This window comes from Pongo pygmaeus, chromosome 9 (genome assembly GCF_028885625.2).
Source record: "Pongo pygmaeus isolate AG05252 chromosome 9, NHGRI_mPonPyg2-v2.0_pri, whole genome shotgun sequence".
Classification (NCBI taxonomy): Eukaryota; Metazoa; Chordata; class Mammalia; order Primates; family Hominidae; genus Pongo; species Pongo pygmaeus.
Genome location: NC_072382.2, coordinates 71,260,339 through 71,278,417, shown reverse-complemented (window position 1 = coordinate 71,278,417; position 18,079 = coordinate 71,260,339). Strand labels below are relative to the sequence as shown.

Here is an 18,079-nt window from a genome sequence, read left to right as displayed (position 1 = left end):
TATATTCTAAAAGCATGGGAGAGATATGTCTTTCAATATTTGAATTGGGAACTTAAAGGAATGATCTTTGCCCTCTCTTTGCGTGTCTTTAGCTATCAGTGCATCTTCTGGAATGCTTTAGTAGCAACAGATCAGTGAACTCAGTAGCTGAAGAATAAAATTCCTAATTCCCCATCCTTTTTATGATCTGTGATGCAATCTATTTAAATTTCTAAGTAGCAACAGATCAGTGAACTCAGTGTCTGAAGAATAGAATTCCTAATTCCCCATCCTCTTTATGATCTGTGATGTGATCTTAGAAATTTAAATTTCTAAGAAAGGAAATCCCTCTTTCCCTCTGGCCTTCTCTTTATTATCTCTCAAAGATAAAGATTGAACTAAACTGAGTCCCTTTTTGTATTCAATGAGTGGCTGCCCTATTGTGTCCTGCTGGACCTTGCACAATGGTCTCTTCTTAGAGTTACAAATAAAAAGCAAGAAAAATTCCATTTGCCCTTGGCCTTCACTTCAACATATCATACAATCCTAATCCCTCTAGGCTTAATTCTGTCTGTTGAAAATAATAGAAAATCATTTTCTCCCTTTCCCTTTTTAGAACGTTTCTTTAGAAAATGTGTAATTGTTATGTTTTTATCTCTTTGAAATGTATTTAAATACTTTTAAAAGCTAAACAAGCCCTTTATAAGCTTTAGAACCCAGTGTTGCCTTTTTCGAGGCCTTAGGAAACCATTTTTTTAAGAATGTAAACACCCAAGGAAGATAGTGTCTCTATCTCCTACTTTATTTGGGAGGGTAGGAGACTAACTTCACCTGGCTCCTGAATCCAAGTTGCAAAAGTACTTCCTGTCAAAAGAAATGAAGATTTTAATTTTCCTTTGTCCAAAGCCAAATAACTAAACCAGGTGCTCACCCCAATTGCGAGGTGAATGATTAACTGTGTGACAAATTGTGCTGTCAAGTCCTCTTAATTGAGGGCTAGTTATTGTTTATCTTGAGAACATGCATACAACTGGTTGTATCTGGTTGAGTATAGAAAAAGGTGAGATTTTCTTCTGTTTTTTTCAATTTTTTAGTGGATTATCTGTGATGTGTATCATCACAATCTGGTATAACCCTCATTTGTCAACAAAACTATTTTCTTTTCTGTTTCTCTTTGTGGAGAGGTTTTTTGGATTAGAAGAAGATTTTGTTTTTAATTATATTTCTGTAACACTGAGAAAATTATATTATCTGATTTTTTGTTTTTTGGATTGGCTCCATTTCATTTTGAACCAGTGCTTATTAGATTATGAGTAATATTATGACGTTTGCACAGCACTTTAAATTTAGTGATATTTCAATGATTGTATAATACTATCATCAAGGGTTTGGAGAGAAGTCAGATAAATGCAAGTTTCTGTATAGTTTTCCTAAAGTATTATTATTGTAGGAAAAATTAGGCTAACAGTCATAACGTCTCTATCTTCATGATGAGAAGTAGGAATTGGAATTTTTATGCTGTATGTAGTTATTCATCAATTTATCATTCAATCCATGTATTCCCATTCATCTTGTCCATAGAATATTTGTTTGTTCTAACAATCTATACAGTGTTGTGGGGAAAAAATAAGGAGATAAATCATATATACATACATATACATATATACACATATACATATATACACATACACATACATACATAAAATTTTAGACTTGTTTTAGATTTTCAGAAAATTGCATAGACAGTATAATTTTCATATACTCCTCACCTACTTTCTCCTGTTGTTAACATCTCACGTTACTATGTATGTGTGTCACAACTAAGAAGCTGACATTGATACATTCCTATTAACTAAATTCTATACTTTATTTAGATTTTATTACATTATTTCCTGATATCCTATTTGTTTCCAGGATCTTCTCCAAAAGTCCACATTTCATCTAGTTGGCATGTCCCCCTAAACTTTTTTGGCCTGTAGAAGTTTCTCAAAATTTCTTTGTTTTGATAACTTTGACAGTTTTGAGAATTTCTAGTTAGATACCTTTAGAATCCGCTTGCTTCAATTGTGGTCTGTGTGATGTTTCTCTCATGTTTAGAATGGGTTTATGGGTTTTTTTGGGGGGGATATCTATGACCATGGAAAAGTGCCATTCTCACCACATCGTTTTTACAAGCTCTACCATCTGCATGACTTATTCCTGATGATGTTAACTCTGATTGCTTGGCCAAGGTAGTGCTTGCCAGACTTCCGCATGCAAATTTTCTGTTGTAAGTCCCCTTGTCACTCTACTCTTTGGAAGCAAAATGCTATGGGGAATGTTTATATACGTGTCAGCTTAATTTACATATATAATTTCCCAACAAATTAATGATAAATTATTATTAATAAATAATCAAACAATAGAACATAATAGAAAAATATAATAATGAATCAATATGGTATAATCCTAAGTCAACAACCTTTAATCAAGTGGGTTTGACTGTATTGATTTATTTTCACCATCTGATAAAAGAATGGATGCTACATCCCATAATTTTATAGTATACAGACAGGGACAAACCTAAGAAAAAGAAACAAACACTCTAAATAGGAGATTTTGCTATTGTATCATTTCAATATTTCACCCTTTAGTAAAAAGTTTTCTTAAATATAATTAATGAAAATTAATACTTTATTTAAATTATCTTAGCTTTTTCCTAATGTCCCTTCCTTTTCCAGGATCCAATGCAGGATATTTTAGCATAATCAGTTGTCATGTTTCTTTGGGCTCCTCTTGACTATAACCTTTAGATTTTTATTGGCGTCAATGGTCTCTGCCATTCTCCATGAAAAGTAATACTATTTTTATTTGCTGTCTAGAGGGAAGGAAAAGATTTTTATTTTACTTTCTCTTCTACAATAGCTTTTTCCCACTGGTCAAGAAATATAATGTGAAGGTTCTGACAACTACCAAGTATGTCCATTCTAATTATACTTTTGGAAAACATGAAATAAGTATTGGATTTTGCTGATCCACGATGCTCCAAAGCCAAGACAGGCCTTCATTTTTGCCATGCCCTGTATTCTCCCATGATGTAGGAGCATGAAGATGCTTTGAGTTTCTGAGTATCATGTCAAATCAGAATGAGTCCAATTGTCTTTTTAAAGTCTATTTATTCCCCTTTCTTCCATATATAATTACCTGAATCTCTGTAAATGGTTACATTTTAGAATGGGAATTTATTTCTAAATATACTGGAATTGCTGTTCCAATATTCTTCCTCTTAGGGATGTGGCTTCTTTTTAGTCAGTGGATTGTGGATCTCAAAACTGTCTCAAGTTAGAAACTAAGCAGACTATTGTGACATTTGTGTTGAGGTTAGCTGCCTTCAGCCTCCTGATTACCTATCCTTTGATTTGTTTGGATGTATAGATTGAGGAATATTCTTGTTGCCTGGCATTTATCTGTGCCCTAGAAATGACATTTTATTAACCATCTCCATCTCTCTCCATGGACTTGGCCCCTTGGCAACTCTGTCCCTGACACTCACCACAAAAAATCTTACTGCCCTGTTTCAGATTAATCTTCCCTCCTTTACCTTATTATCTTTGTATTTTGTACAGTTGTATAGAAATTCCTTTAAAATTGTTCTTCAATTCTGTAATAGAACTTTCTCCCTTTATCCTCAACTACAGAGGCCAACTGCCATTGGACTTCTCAATGATTTTGGCACCTCTCTCATCAATGTGTTCCTCTGGCTTCACTTAATAAGACATCTTCTGATGCCTTCCATGAAATATAACTTGCTAGTGGTTTGTTAGCATTTTACTGTCTATCTATCAAATCTACCTCTCTGAGCATTGTGACACATTTCTGCACTATGTGCCATAATATTGCTAGCATTTTTATTTTACTCATTATGGATCATCATTTCCCCAAGCTTCTAAAAGCCAAACTAGCCACCTATTAACATAATCTCCCAAGGTTCTTGCAAAGAAGTTAAATCTTATGTCATAGGGGATTGTTCCCATATAAAAAACTTTCCCCATTAAACTTATTGTTAATTTACCACACTGTCATTGTTGTAATTTTGTTTTGTTTTTTAAATTTGGTTCTTAAGATTTTTAGGTGTACCAACCCAGATGTCTCCTCTAAAAGTCATCTCCTATTATTTCCCAAATATAACCCTATACTTTAACTGGAAGATTTACTAGGTTTGAGAATTTCACTTTCTTCAGAACTTGCTACTCCTAAGCTTTTCTTGCTCTCCAAATGTGGTCAAGGAGGGTTGATTATATTCTTCCAAGAAGACCTTGTGCTTAATAGTTTACCTTAAACTAGTTGTTAACACCACCAGAATTTCATTGTCTTTATCCAGTGTATCAATAGTCCTAAGAACTGCCATACAATTCTATGATTCTAATACTCATGATTAATGCTTTTAATTTGTGTAGGCATCACCAAATGCACCACTATCTCTCCATTATTCATCTGGTCCTAACACATTGGTTTGCTATCTGTCCTTAAACTATCTGAGCTTTTTTTTACGTTAAGGCTTCAATTTTTATGTACTCTTTCCTTTGCATGGATTTTTCTTTCCTCAGCTTTTAGTAACATATTTTCATTATTTTTCAGAACCCTTCTCAGAGGTAATTTGATTACTCTATATAAAGTTCCTCTCATCTACTGTTCTTTCAGAATATCTGATCTCTGAGAGATTACAACACATTATCAGATTGTGAAATTTTGTTCGATATATATTAATTTATTCAAATATCCCTTCCACACTAACTATACACCATATGAAACACGAGGCATACACGCTTCATATCAATATCTTGTTTTTTATTTATTTATTTATTATTATACTTTAGGTTTTAGGGTATATGTGAGCAATGTGCAGGTTAGTTACATATGTATATATGTGCCATGCTGGTGCGCTGCACCCACTAACTCGTCATCTAGCATTAGGTATATCTCCCAATGCTATCCCTCCCCCCTCCCTCCACCCCACAACAGTTCCCAGAGTGTGATGTTCCCCTTCCTGTGTCCATGTGTTCTCATTGTTCAATTCCCACCTATGAGTGAGAATATGCGGTGTTTGGTTTTTTGTTCTTGTGATAGTTTACTGAGAATGATGATTTCCAATTTCATCCATGTCCCTACAAAGGACATTAACTCACCATTTTTTATGGCTGCATAGTATTCCATGGTGTATATGTGCCACATTTTCTTAATCCAGTCTATCATTGTTGAACATTTGGGTTGGTTCCAAGTCTTTGCTATTGTGAATAATGCCGCAATAAACATACGTGCGCATGTGTCTTTAGAGCAGCATGATTTACAGTCCTTTGGGTATGTACCCAGTAATGGGATGGCTGGGTCAAATGGTATTTCTAGTTCTAGATCCCTGAGGAATCGCCACCTGACTTCCACAATGGTTGAACTAGTTTACAGTCCCACGAACAGTGTAAAAGTGTACCTGTCTCTCTACATCCTCTCCAGCACCTGTTGTTTCCTGACTTTTTAATGATTGCCATTCTAACTGGTGTGACATGGTATCTTATTGTGGTTTTGATTTGCATTTCTCTGATGGCCAGTGATGGTGAGCATTTTTTCATGTGTTTTTTGGCTGCATAAATGTCTTCTTTTGAGAAGTGTCTGTTCATGTCCTTTGCTCCCTTTTTAATGGGGTTGTTTGTTTTTTCTTATAAATTTGCTTGAGTTCATTGTAGATTCTGGATATTAGCCCTTTGTCAGATGAGTAGGTTGCAAAAATTTTCTCCCATTTTGTAGGTTGCCTGTTGACTCTGATGGTAGATTCTTTTGCTATGCAGAAGCGCTTTAGTTTAATTAGATCCCATTTGTCAATTTTGGCTTTTGTTGCCATTGCTTTTGGTGTTTTAGACATGAAGTCCTTGCCCATGCCTATGTCCTGAATGGTAATGCCTAGGTTTTCTTCTAGGGTTTTTATGGCTTTAGGTCTAACATGTAAGTCCTTAATCCATGTTGAATTTCTTTCTGTATAAGGTGTAAGGAAGGTATCCAGTTTCAGCTTTCTACATATGGCTAGCCAGTTTTCCCAGCACCATTTATTAAATAGGGAATCCTTTCCCCATTGCTTGTTTTTCTCAGGTTTGTCAAAGATCAGATAGTTGTAGATATGCGGTGTTATTTCTGAGGGCTCTGGTCTGTTCCATTGATTTATATCTCTGTTTAGGTACCAGTACCATGCTGTTTTGGTTACTGTAGCCTTGTAGTATAGTTTGAAGTCTGGTAGTGTGATTCCTCCAGCTTTGTTCTTGTGGCTTAGGATTGACTTGGTGATGCGGGCTCTTTTTTGGTTCCATATGAACTTTAAAGTAGTTTTTTCCAATTCTGTGAAGAAAGTCATTGGTAGCTTGATGGGGATGGCATTGAATCTGTAAATTACCTTGGGCAGTATGGCCATTTTCATGATATTGATTCTTCTTACCCATAAGCATGGAATGTTCTTCCATTTGTTTGTATCCTCTTTTATTTCATTGAGCAGTGGTTTGTAATTCTCCTTGAAAAGGTCCTTCACATCCCTTGTAAGTTGGATTCCTAGGTATTTTATTCTCTTTGAAGCAATTGTGAATGGGAGTTCACTGATGATGTGGATCTCTGTTTGTCTGTTATTGGTGTATAAGAAAGCTTGTGATTTTTGTACATTGATTTTGTATCCTGAGACTTTGCTGAAGTTGCTTATCAGCTTAAGGAGATTTTGGACTGAGACAATGGGGTGTTCTAGAAATACAATCATGTCGTCTGCAAACAGGGACAATTTGACTTCCTCTTTTCCTAATTGAATACCCTTGATTTCCTTCTCCTGCCTAATTGCCCTGGCCAGAACTTCCAACACTATGTTGAATAGGAGTGGTGAGAGAGGGCATCCCTGTCTTGTGCCAGTTTTCAAAGGGAATGCTTCCAGTTTTTGCCTATTCAGTACGATATTGGCTGTGGGCTTGTCATAGATAGCTCTTATTATTTTGAGATACGTCCCATCAATACCTAATTTATTGAGAGTTTCTAGCACGAAGGGTTGTTGACTTTTGTCAAAGGCCTTTTCTGCATCCATTGAGATAATCATGTGGTTTTTGTCTTTGGTTCTGTTGATATGCTGGATTACATTTATTGATTTGTGTATATTGAATCAGCCTTGCATCCCAGGGATGAAGCCCACTTGATCATGGTGGATAAGCTTTTTGATGTGCTGCTGGATTCAGTTTGCCAGTATTTTATTGAGGATTTTTGCATCAATGTTCATCAAGGATATTGGTCTAAAATTGTCTTTTTTGGTTGTGTCTCTGAACAGCTTTGGTATCAGGATGATGCTGGCCTCATGGTGCTATAAAGACACATGCACACGTATGTTCATTGCGGCATTATTCACAATAGCAAAGACTTGGAACCAACCCAAATGTCCAACAATGATAGACTGGATTAAGAAAATGTGGCACATATACACCATGGAATACTATGCAGCCATAAAAAATGATGAGTTCATATCCTTTGTAGGGACATGGATGAAATTGGAAGTCATCATTGTCAGTAAACTATCGCAAGAACAAAAAACCAAACACCGCATATTCTCACTCAGAGGTGGGAATTGAACAATGAGAACAGATGGACACAGCAAGGGGAACATCACACTCTGGGGACTGTTGTGGGGTAGGGGGAGGGGGAAGGGATAGCATTGGGAGATATACCTAAAGCTAGATGACAAGTTAGTGGGTGCAGCGCACCAGCATGGCACATGTATACATATGTAACTAACCTGCACATTGCGCACATGTACCCTAAAACCTAAAGTATAATAATAATAAATAAATAAAAAATGAGTTAGGGAGGATTCCCTCTTTTTCTATTGATTGGAATAGTTTCAGAAGGAATGGTACCAGTTCCTCCTTGTACCTCTGGTAGAATTCGGCTGTGAATCCATCTGGTCCTGGACTCTTTTTGGTTGGTAAGCTATTGATTATTGCCACAATTTCAGATCCTGTTATTGGTCTATTGAGAGATTCAACTTCTTCCTGGTTTAGTCTTGGGAGCATGTATGTGTCGAGGAATTTATCCATTTCTTCTAGATTTTCTAGTTTATTTGCATAGAGGTGTTTGTAGTATTTTCTGATGGTAGTTTGTATTTCTGTGGGATCAGTGGTGATAACCCCTTTATCATTTTTTATTGCATCTATTTGATTCTTCTCTCTTTTTTTCTTTATTAGTCTCGCTAGCGGTCTATCAATTTTGTTGATCCTTTCAAAAAACCAGCTCCTGGATTCATTAATTTTTTGAAGGGTTTTTTGTGTCTCTATTTCCTTCAGTTCTCCTCTGATTTTAGTTATTTCTTGCCTTTTGCTAGCTTTTGAATGTGTTTGCTCTTGCTTTTCTAGTTCTTTTAATTGTGATGTTAGGGTGTCAATTTTAGATCTTTCCTGCTTTCTCCTGTGGGCATTTAGTGCTATAAATTTCCCTCTACACACTGCTTTGAATGCATCCCAGAGATTCTGGTATGTTGTGTCTTGGTTCTTGTTGGTTTCAAAGAACATCTTTATTTCTGCCTTCATTTCGTTATGTACCCAGTAGTCATTCAGGAGCAGGTTGTTCAGTTTCCATGTAGTTGAGCGGTTTTGAGTGAGATTCTTAATCCTGAGTTCTAGTTTGATTGCACTGTGATCTGAGGGATAGTTTGTTATAACTTCTGTTCTTTTACATTTGCTGAGGAGAGCTTTACTTCCAAGTATGTGGTCAATTTTGGAATAGGTGTGCTGTGGTGCTGAAAAAAATGTATATTCTGTCGATTTGGGGTGGAGAGTTCTGTAGATGTCTATTAAGTCCGGTTGGTGCAGAGCTGAGTTCAATTCCCGGGTATCCTTGTTGTCTTTCTGTCTCGTTGATCTGTCTAATGTTGACAGTGGGGTGTTAAAGTCTCCCATTATTAATGTGTGGTAGTCTCAGTCTCTTTGTAGGTCATTCAAGACTTGCTTTATGAACCTGGGTGATCCTGTATTGGGTGCATATATATTTAGGATAGTTAGCTCTTCTTGTTGAATTGATCCCTTTACCATTATGTAATGGCCTTGTCTGTTTTGATCTTTGTTGGTTTAAAGTCTGTTTTATCAGAGACTAGGATTGCAACCCCTGCCTTTTTTTGCTTTCCATTTGCTTGGTAGATCTTCCTCCATCCTTTTATTTTGAGCCTATGTGTATCTTTGCACGTGAGGTGGGTTTCCTGAATACAGCACACTGGTGGGTCTTGACTCTTTATCCAATGTGCCAGTCTGTGTCTTTTAATTGGAGCATTTAGTCCATTTACATTTAAAGTTAGTATTGTTATGTGTGAATTTGATCCTGTCATTATGATGTTAGCTGGTTATTTTGCTCATTAGTTGATGCAGTCTCTTCCTAGTCTTGATGGTCTTTACATTTTGGCATGATTTTGCATTGCTGGCACTGGTTGTTTCTTTCCATGTTTAGCGCTTCCTTCAGGAGCTCTTTTAGGGCAGGCCTGGTGGTGACAAAATCTCTCAGCATTTGCTTGTCTGTAAAGTATTTTATTTCTCCTTCACTTATGAAGCTTAGTTTGGCTGGATATGAAATTCTGGGTTAAAAATTCTTTTCTTTAAGAATGTTGAATGTCGGCCCCCACTCTCTTCTGGCTTGTAGAGTTTCTGCTGACAGATCCGCTGTTAGTCTCATGGGCTTCCCTTTGAGGGTAACCCGACCTTTCTCTCTGTCTGCCCTTAACATTTTTTCCTTCATTTCAACTTTGGTGAATCTGACAATTATGTGTCTTGGAGTTGCTCTTCTCGAGGAGTATCTTTGTGGCGTTCTCTGTATTTCCTGAATCTGAATGTTGTCCTGCCTTGCTAGATTGGGGAAGTTCCCCTGGGTAATATCCTGCAGAGTGTTTTCCAACTTGGTTCCATTCTCCCTGTCACTTTCAGGTACACCAATCAAACGTAGATTTGGTCTTTCCACATAGTCCCATATTTCTTGGAGGCTTTGCTCGTTTCTTTTTATTCTTTTTTCTCTAAACTTCCCTTCTCACTTCATTTCATTCATTTCATCTTTCATCGCTGATACAGTTTCTTCCAGTTGATCGCATCAGCTCCTGAGGCTTCTGCATTCTTCACGTAGTTCTCGAGCCTTGGTTTTCAGCTCCATCAGCTCCTTTAAGCACTTCTCTGTATTGGTTATTCTAGTTATACATTCTTCTAAATTTTTTTCAAAGTTTTCAACTTCTTTGCCTTTGGTTTGAATATCCTCCCATAGCTCGGAGTAATTTGATCGTCTGAAGCCTTCTTCTCTCAGCTCGTCATAGTCATTCTCCGTCCAGCTTTGTTCCATTGCTGGTGAGGAACTGCGTTCCTTTGGAGGAGGAGAGGCGCTCTGCTTTTTAGAGTTTCCAGTTTTTCTGCTCTGTTTTTTCCCCATCTTTGTCATTTTATCTACTTTTGGTCTTTGATGATGGTGATGTACAGATGGGTTTTTGGTGTGGATGTCCTTTCTGTTTGTTAGTTTTCCTTCTAACAGACAGGACCCTCAGCTGCAGGTCTGTGGGAGTACCCGGCCATTTGAGGTGTCAGTCTGCCCCTGCTGGGGGGTGCCTCCCAGTTAGGCTGCTTGGGGGTTGGGGGTCAGGGACCCACTTGAGGAGGCAGTCTGCCCGTTCTCAGATCTCTAGCTGTGTGCTGGGAGAACCACTGCTCTCTTCAAAGCTGTCAGTCAGGGACATTTAAGTCTGCAGAGGTTACTGCTGTCTTTTTGTTTGTCTGTGCCCTGCCCCCAGAGGTGGAGCCTACAGAGGCAGGCAGGCCTCCTTGAGCTGTGGTGGGCTCTACCCAGTTGGAGCTTCTGGGCTGCTTTGTTTACCTAAGCAAGCCTGGGCAATGGTGGGTGCCCCTCCCCCAGCCTCGCTGCCACCTTGCAGTTTGATCTCAGACTGCTGTGCTAGCAATCAGTGAGACTCCATGGGCATAGGACCCTCTGAGCTAGGTGCAGGATATAATCTCCTGGTGCGCCATTTTTTAAGCCAGTCAGAAAAGCACAGTAGTCGGGTGGGAGTGACCCGATTTTCCAGGTGCCGTCTGTCACCCCTTTCTTTGACTAGGAAAGGGAACTCCCTGACCCCTTGCACTTCCCGAGTGAGGCAATGCCTCACCCTTCTTCGGTTTGCACACGGTGCGCGCACCCACTGACCTGTGCCCACTGTCTGGCACTCCCTAGTGAGATGAACCCGGTATCTCAGATGGAAATGCAGAAATCACCGGTCTTCTGCATTGCCCACACTGGGAGCTGTAGACCAGAGCTGTTCCTATTCGGCCATCTTGGCTCCTCCTCCATCAATCTTGTTTGTTATACATTCTCAGCATCTATTGTCATGACAGCTTCATAGTAGAATTTCAGTATACAGCCATTGGTTGAATCTTCATAAATTAAGCAGACAGCTGAACTAAAGTTTGATTGGTAGCCTAGGCTCCTGATTACTCCAAAATAAGAATTGACATTGATTTAAAAATAATTGAAGATACTTCTTTAAAATTAAATGAAATTTACATGCAGAAAAATTACCTATGAGAGTGGACCATGAGCCAAAGGCTCCTCTTGAGCAGACCTTTGTAAATTCAGCCTAAATACAGCTATGAAGATAATCCTGAGAATGAACACATTCTAACTGGATTCTTTTCTTCTTTCTTGAATCTTTCTCTCTTCTGTGCTCACTGCCAAATCTTCATTCTTTGTCATCAGAAGTAATAAAAATAGATCCCTAAATGACGAAATTATTTCCAGTCTACTTTTCTAAATTCCAAGGTAGACGCTGTGGCTGGATATTCTCTTCCCAATTTCAGGGTTTATCTTTTCAAAATCATGACAAATTAAATCCAATGGAACCAAATCATATGTAGGAATCTTTCTAAGTGTCACAATATTTTATAAGATTGTTGCTATGAATATCTCTATTTTATAATTTTGGAAACTGAGGCAGAGAGGTGCCTTGGTAAAAACTAACACAGCTAGTAAGTGGTTGTTTGGAGATTCTAAACTGAGCAGTATGGCTTGAGATTCAGTAGTCTTGACACTGCCTTTTATTGCCTTTTTAAAAGTAGATGTGTAAATATATTACATTTGAACCAAGATAATGTCAAATGTATATGATAAAATAAGTTTAAACAATCAGAAAAATATGCATACAGTAAAAGCCTTTCTTTCAAGGGAAAAGTTGGAAATTATATGCCAGTCAATAGAATGAAATCATTCAATACTTGACACTTGAGAACCCCAAAAGAAAATGTGGCATGCTAATCTGTAACTACACACTGAGAGAAGTATGTTAATGGCAGAAAAGATTGGTAAAGCATGCTACTATGGCGTACTGACAAAACTATTTTGGTTATCATCAGAAATAGTGCAGATCTTAAAGAAAATATAATCATTATATTACATACTCATAAGGATTTATTTTATAAGATTTTCCATACAACTATGAGATACTGCATTTCAATAAAGAAAGAGGAAGGGAAAATATTAAAGAGCAGCTAGAAGGTTGAATTAGAAGAAAATTCTGAAAACATATACCATATATATATAATGTATAATATTATATAAAATATTACATATAATATAGATATAATATATGAAACAGGTTTATAATATAGAGTAGCAAAACTTAGAATATGCAAATTTATGAAAGAAAGAGAGGCACATGATAGATATAGATATTTTCAAAGAATCAAGTTGAAAAACATTGAGGGAATAGAAAGAGGAAAAATGGTAACACACCCTTGGATATCATTAAATATTTTGGATAAGTTCTGGTGAGAAGATGTTTAGAAACATTACAAAAATTCAGAACATTCCATGCTCATGGGTAGGAAGAATCAATATCGTGAAAATGGCCATACTGCCCAAGGTAATTTACAGATTCAATGCCAACCCCATCAAGCTATCAATGACTTTCTTCACAGAATTGGAAAAAACTACTTTAAAGCTCATATGGAACCAAAAAAGAGCCCACATCACCAAGTCAATCCTAAGCCAAAAGAACAAAGCTGGAGTCATCACACTACCTGACTTCAAACTATACTACAAGGCTGTAGTAACCAAAACAGCATGGTACTGGTACCAAAACAGAGATATAGATCAATGGAACAGAACAGAGCCGTCAGAAATAACACCGCATATCTACAACTATCTGATCTTTGACAAACCTGAGAAAAACAAGCAATGGGGAAAGGATTCCCTATTTAATAAATGGTGCTGGGAAAACTGGCTAGCCATATGTAGAAAGCTGAAACTGGATCCCTTCCTTACACCTTATACAAAAATCAATTCAAGATGGATTAAAGACTTAAACATTAGACCTAAAACCATAAAAACCCTAGAAGAAAACCTAGGCATTACCATTCAGGACATAGGCATGGGCAAGGACTTCATGTCTAAAACACCAAAAGCAATGGCAACAAAAGCCAAAATTGACAAATGGGATCTAATTAAACTAAAGAGCTTCTGCACAGCAAAAGAAACTACCATCAGAGTGAACAGGCAACCTACAAAATGGGAGAAAATTTTTGCAACCTACTCATCTGACAAAGGGCTAATATCCAGAATCTACAATGAACACAAACAAATTTACAAGAAAAAACAAACAACCCCATCAAAAACTGGGTGAAGGACATGAACAGACACTTCTCAAAAGAAGACATTTATGCAGCCAAAAAACACATGAAAAAATGCTCACCATCACTGGCCATCAGAGAAATGCAAATCAAAACCGCAATGAGATACCATCTCACACCAGTTAGAATGGCAATCATTAAAAAGTCAGGAAACAACAGGTGCTGGAGAGGATGTGGAGAAATAGGAACACTTTTACACTGTTGGTGGGACTGTAAACTAGTTCAACCATTGTGGAAGTCAGTGTGGCGATTCCTCAGGGATCTAGAACTAGAAATACCATTTGACCCAGCCATCCCATTACCGGGTATGTACCCAAAGGACTATAAACCATGCTGCTATAAAGACACATGCACACGTATGTTTATTGTGGCACAATTCACGATAGCAAAGACTTGGAACCAACCCAAATGTCCAACAATGATAGACTGGATTAAGAAAATGTGGCACATATACACCATGGAATACTATGCAGCCATAAAAAATGATGAGTTCATGTCCTTTGTAGGGACATGGATGAATTTGGAAATCATCATTCTCAGTAAACTATCGCAAGAACAAAAAGCCAAACACCGCATATTCTCACTCATAGGTGGGAATTGAACAATGAGAACACATGGACACAGGAAGGGGAACATCACACTCTGGGGACTGTTGTGGGGTGGAGGGAGTGAGGAGGGATAGCATTGGGAGATATACCTAATGCTAGATGACGAGTTGGTGGGTGCAGTGCACAAACATGGCACACGTATACATATGTAACTAACCTGCACATTGCACACATGTACCCTAAAACCTAAAGTATAAAAAAAAAAAAAAAGAAATCTCAACCATTAAGTAGCAACCACAATTGTTAAAAAAAAAAAAAAAAGAAAACAAAAAATCTCCATTTCTGGCCGGGCACAGTAGCTCCCACCTGTAATCCCAGCACTTTGGGAGGCTGAGGCGGGTGGATCACTTGAGCGCAGGGGTTGGAGACCAGCCTGGGCAGCATGAGGAAACCCCATCTCTAGAAAAAAATGTAAAAATTACAGAGGTGTGGGATCTCCCCACTCCAGATGCTGAGGTGGGAGGATGGCTTCAGTGCAGGAGGCAGAGGTTGCAATGATCTGAGATCGTGCCATTGCACTCCAGCCTGAGTCACAGAGTGATACCCGGTCTAAGTATAATAATAATACAAAATAAAGTAAAATAAAATAAAAAAAAGAAACATTACAAAAATTCTAGTAGGATGTAAAGTAAAATAAGAATAAGAAAATGCTAGGAAAATCAAGGAAGATATTTATATGGCATATTGTGAGGATTTATTAATTTGCCTATTCAGGACACATTTATTTTACTAGCACCACCCAATTTTCCAACAATTGCAGATTTAAAAGGAAACTTAAAAGGATATATATGTATATACACATATATATATATAGAGAGAGAGAGAATATATATATATATATACACAATCCTGTTAATTTAAACCTACAAATATATAATGTACGAGAAAAAATCATAGTTAAGGAGTTAATCACAATACTTCTGATAAAGTTAATTGGATTGTTTGTGATTCAAAGGATAAATGCTTGAGGAGATGAAGCATGATGTGCTTATTTCACATTGCAGCCTACATCAAAACATCTCATATACCCCATAAATATATACACCCACTATGTACCCACAAAAGTTTTAAAAAATTAAAAAGTAAAAAGAAAAAGTGAGACTGAACAATGGGTTCATTTTGTAGTAGCAAGCTTATTAGCAAATGAAATCACATAATAGTAGAAGTGTTTTATCAGGCAAGTATGTCAAGAATGAATCCTCTAAATCATGTATCTGCTAAGCAAGTTACCTGAGTGGAACAAAATCTATTCAATGTTAATTAATACTTTAAATATTACAAATAAAATATGTAGGGATTCAGGCTACTGGAGAAAATGCTTATGTGTTGTTTTGTGTTTGTTTTATTTTAATAAGTCATGGAGACTTGTTAAGGGACAATTTGGTTGTTTTAGAATTTGAGAGAAGTAAAACCTTGGAGGAACCGTTCTCTGATTCTCTTGGTTTTTATGCCATAGATAAGGGGGTTCACCATGGGAGGAACAAGGAGGTAGATATTAGCCACTAAGATGTGCATATGAGGAGCCACATTGTGCCCAAACCTATGAGTAAGGAAGGAGAAAAAGGCTGGAGTATAGGCCACCAAGATCACACACACGTGGGATCCACAAGTGCCCAAGGTCTTGAGCTGAGCAGCCTTGGATGGAAGACTGAAGACAATGTAAAGGATGACAATGTAGGAGCATATGATTAATATGAAATCTAAACCCCCAGTCAGGAAGGCAGCAGTTAGGCTGTATATTCTGCAGATTCTGGTGTCTGAACAAGCAAGCTTGATCAGAGCCATAAATTCACAATAAGTGTGAGGGATGATGTTAGTTTTACAGTAGGGAAGCCACCGAAGCATGAATGGCTGAGGACTGAAAAGCAAAGCCCCACTGAAAACAATAGCTAGGCCCAAGTTCTTGATGACTCTGTGTGAGAGGATCGTGGAATGTCTCAGAGGATTGCAGATTGCCACGTAGCAGTCAAAGGCCATGGCCAGGATAGACCCTGAGGCCATGCTGCACAATGCATGAATGAGAAATACTTGCACAAGGCAGGCTTCAAAATAGATCTCTCTGTTATGGAACCAAAAAAGGCTGAGGATTTTTGGCATAGCGGTGGTGGAGATGATCAGGTCTGCCACAGAGAGCATACAGAGGAAGAAGTACATGGGTTCATGCAGGTTGGGATCCATTCTGATAATAAATAGTATAGAGAAATTTCCCAGGAGAGCATTCAGGTACACAAGGCAGAAAGGCATTGCTATCCAGGCATGGATGGCTTCCATTCCTGGAGTGCCAAGGAGGAGAAAGATACTGGGATGGAAATTGGTATTATTTGATGACGGCATGATGGAAACTCCTGACTATGTTCAACTGTGAAATAGCATAAATTCTTTCTTATTTACTTGTCCATTCATATACTGATGTCTGTACTTATTAATTTATATAAAACACTTGACAATGTTTATTACCCAAAGGAAAACCAGTAAATAGAGCTCAAACTCTAACTTTAGAGATAAATTTCTAGCAGGGAGAAACTGAGGCAAACCAGTAATTAAGGTCTCATGATTATTGCAACAAAAGTAATATGAACAAGTAGTTCACAGGACTCAATAAATGCAGAAATGTATTCCATTTCATGAGTCAAATGATTCAAATATAAGGTGCTTAATCTTGGTTCTGAAGTATTCTGGACCTTTAAAATAAAGAGAAAGTATACATCAAAAATTCAAAATCAGATGGCATCAGTAGCTGCACTCAGAAGATGAAAGAATTGCTTTTGCATTATTCACACAGTTATTCTTTTTAGAGAGAAAACTTGAAATCTACTCTTCTAGCAATTTCCAAAACTATACTACAGTGTTATTTAATATAGTCATATTATGCTCTCCAATAGACTTCTTGAACTTTGTATCTTTTGAACCATATCTCCCCAACCCACTGCTCTCACCACTGGTAACCACCATTTCACTCTCTACTTCTATGAGTTCAACATTTTGGATTCTACATATAAGTGAGATCGTGTGGTATTTGTCTTTTGGTTATGATTGCTTCCTTGTGTTATGAAGCATATAATCATCATTAATTGATGAAAGAAAGCACCTGCGTATAATACATATCTTTCTGGATTAAATATGATTATTTTTGTATATCTTAGCATAGTGAAAATCTGAGACTTAATGAAAGAATGTTTTGGCAGAGATTGGGAATTGCACATCAAGAGAGATGGAAACAAAATATTGCTGATGTATTTTAATTTTTTTGGAAAAAAGTGTTTCATAACAAGCAAGCATTGCTTTTAAGAAGTAATGCTTTAGTCATGTCTCATAAATTCTAATAAGCTTTGTTTTCATTTTTATTCACTTCAGACTACTTTCTAATGTTCTTTTTGATTCATTTGATCCATTGGCTATTTAAAACTGTCCTATTTAGTTTTTAAATATTCAGAGAATTTTCAAAGAAAATTGTAATTGCATTTGAATTATCACAGCAGAACTTTAAATGTATCATGCCCATTTAGAATGAAATTTTCCATAATTATTTATAAAATATACTCAAATGTTAATCACATTGTAGAATTAAGAGAACTTAAGATTGTTTCCCAAATTTCACTTGAATGTCTGCCATGCCTCATTTAGCATTTATTGATACATAATTTGATGATCTAGAGGAATGAGACCTATAAAAGTAACATCAAAGATTTCTAAACCAGGGTACTGTCTGCACCTGTGTCTTAAACTAAGTGGAAAGTCAGGAGCCATTTTCTAATAGCAGGTAACTATTCTTGATCCAGGTGATATTCATCCTCTCATTTAATATTCCAT

General features: G+C 37.1%; 1 protein-coding gene across 1 annotated transcript; it reads right to left on the bottom strand.

The window, feature by feature from the left end:
* Nucleotides 1-15,658: 15,658 nt before the first annotated feature.
* Nucleotides 15,659-16,603, bottom strand: LOC129008671 (olfactory receptor 52R1-like). The gene has a single exon (XM_054441036.1). It carries the CDS (start codon nucleotides 16,601-16,603, stop codon nucleotides 15,659-15,661), a length of 945 nt encoding a protein of 314 aa, XP_054297011.1.
* Nucleotides 16,604-18,079: the final 1,476 nt, after the last annotated feature.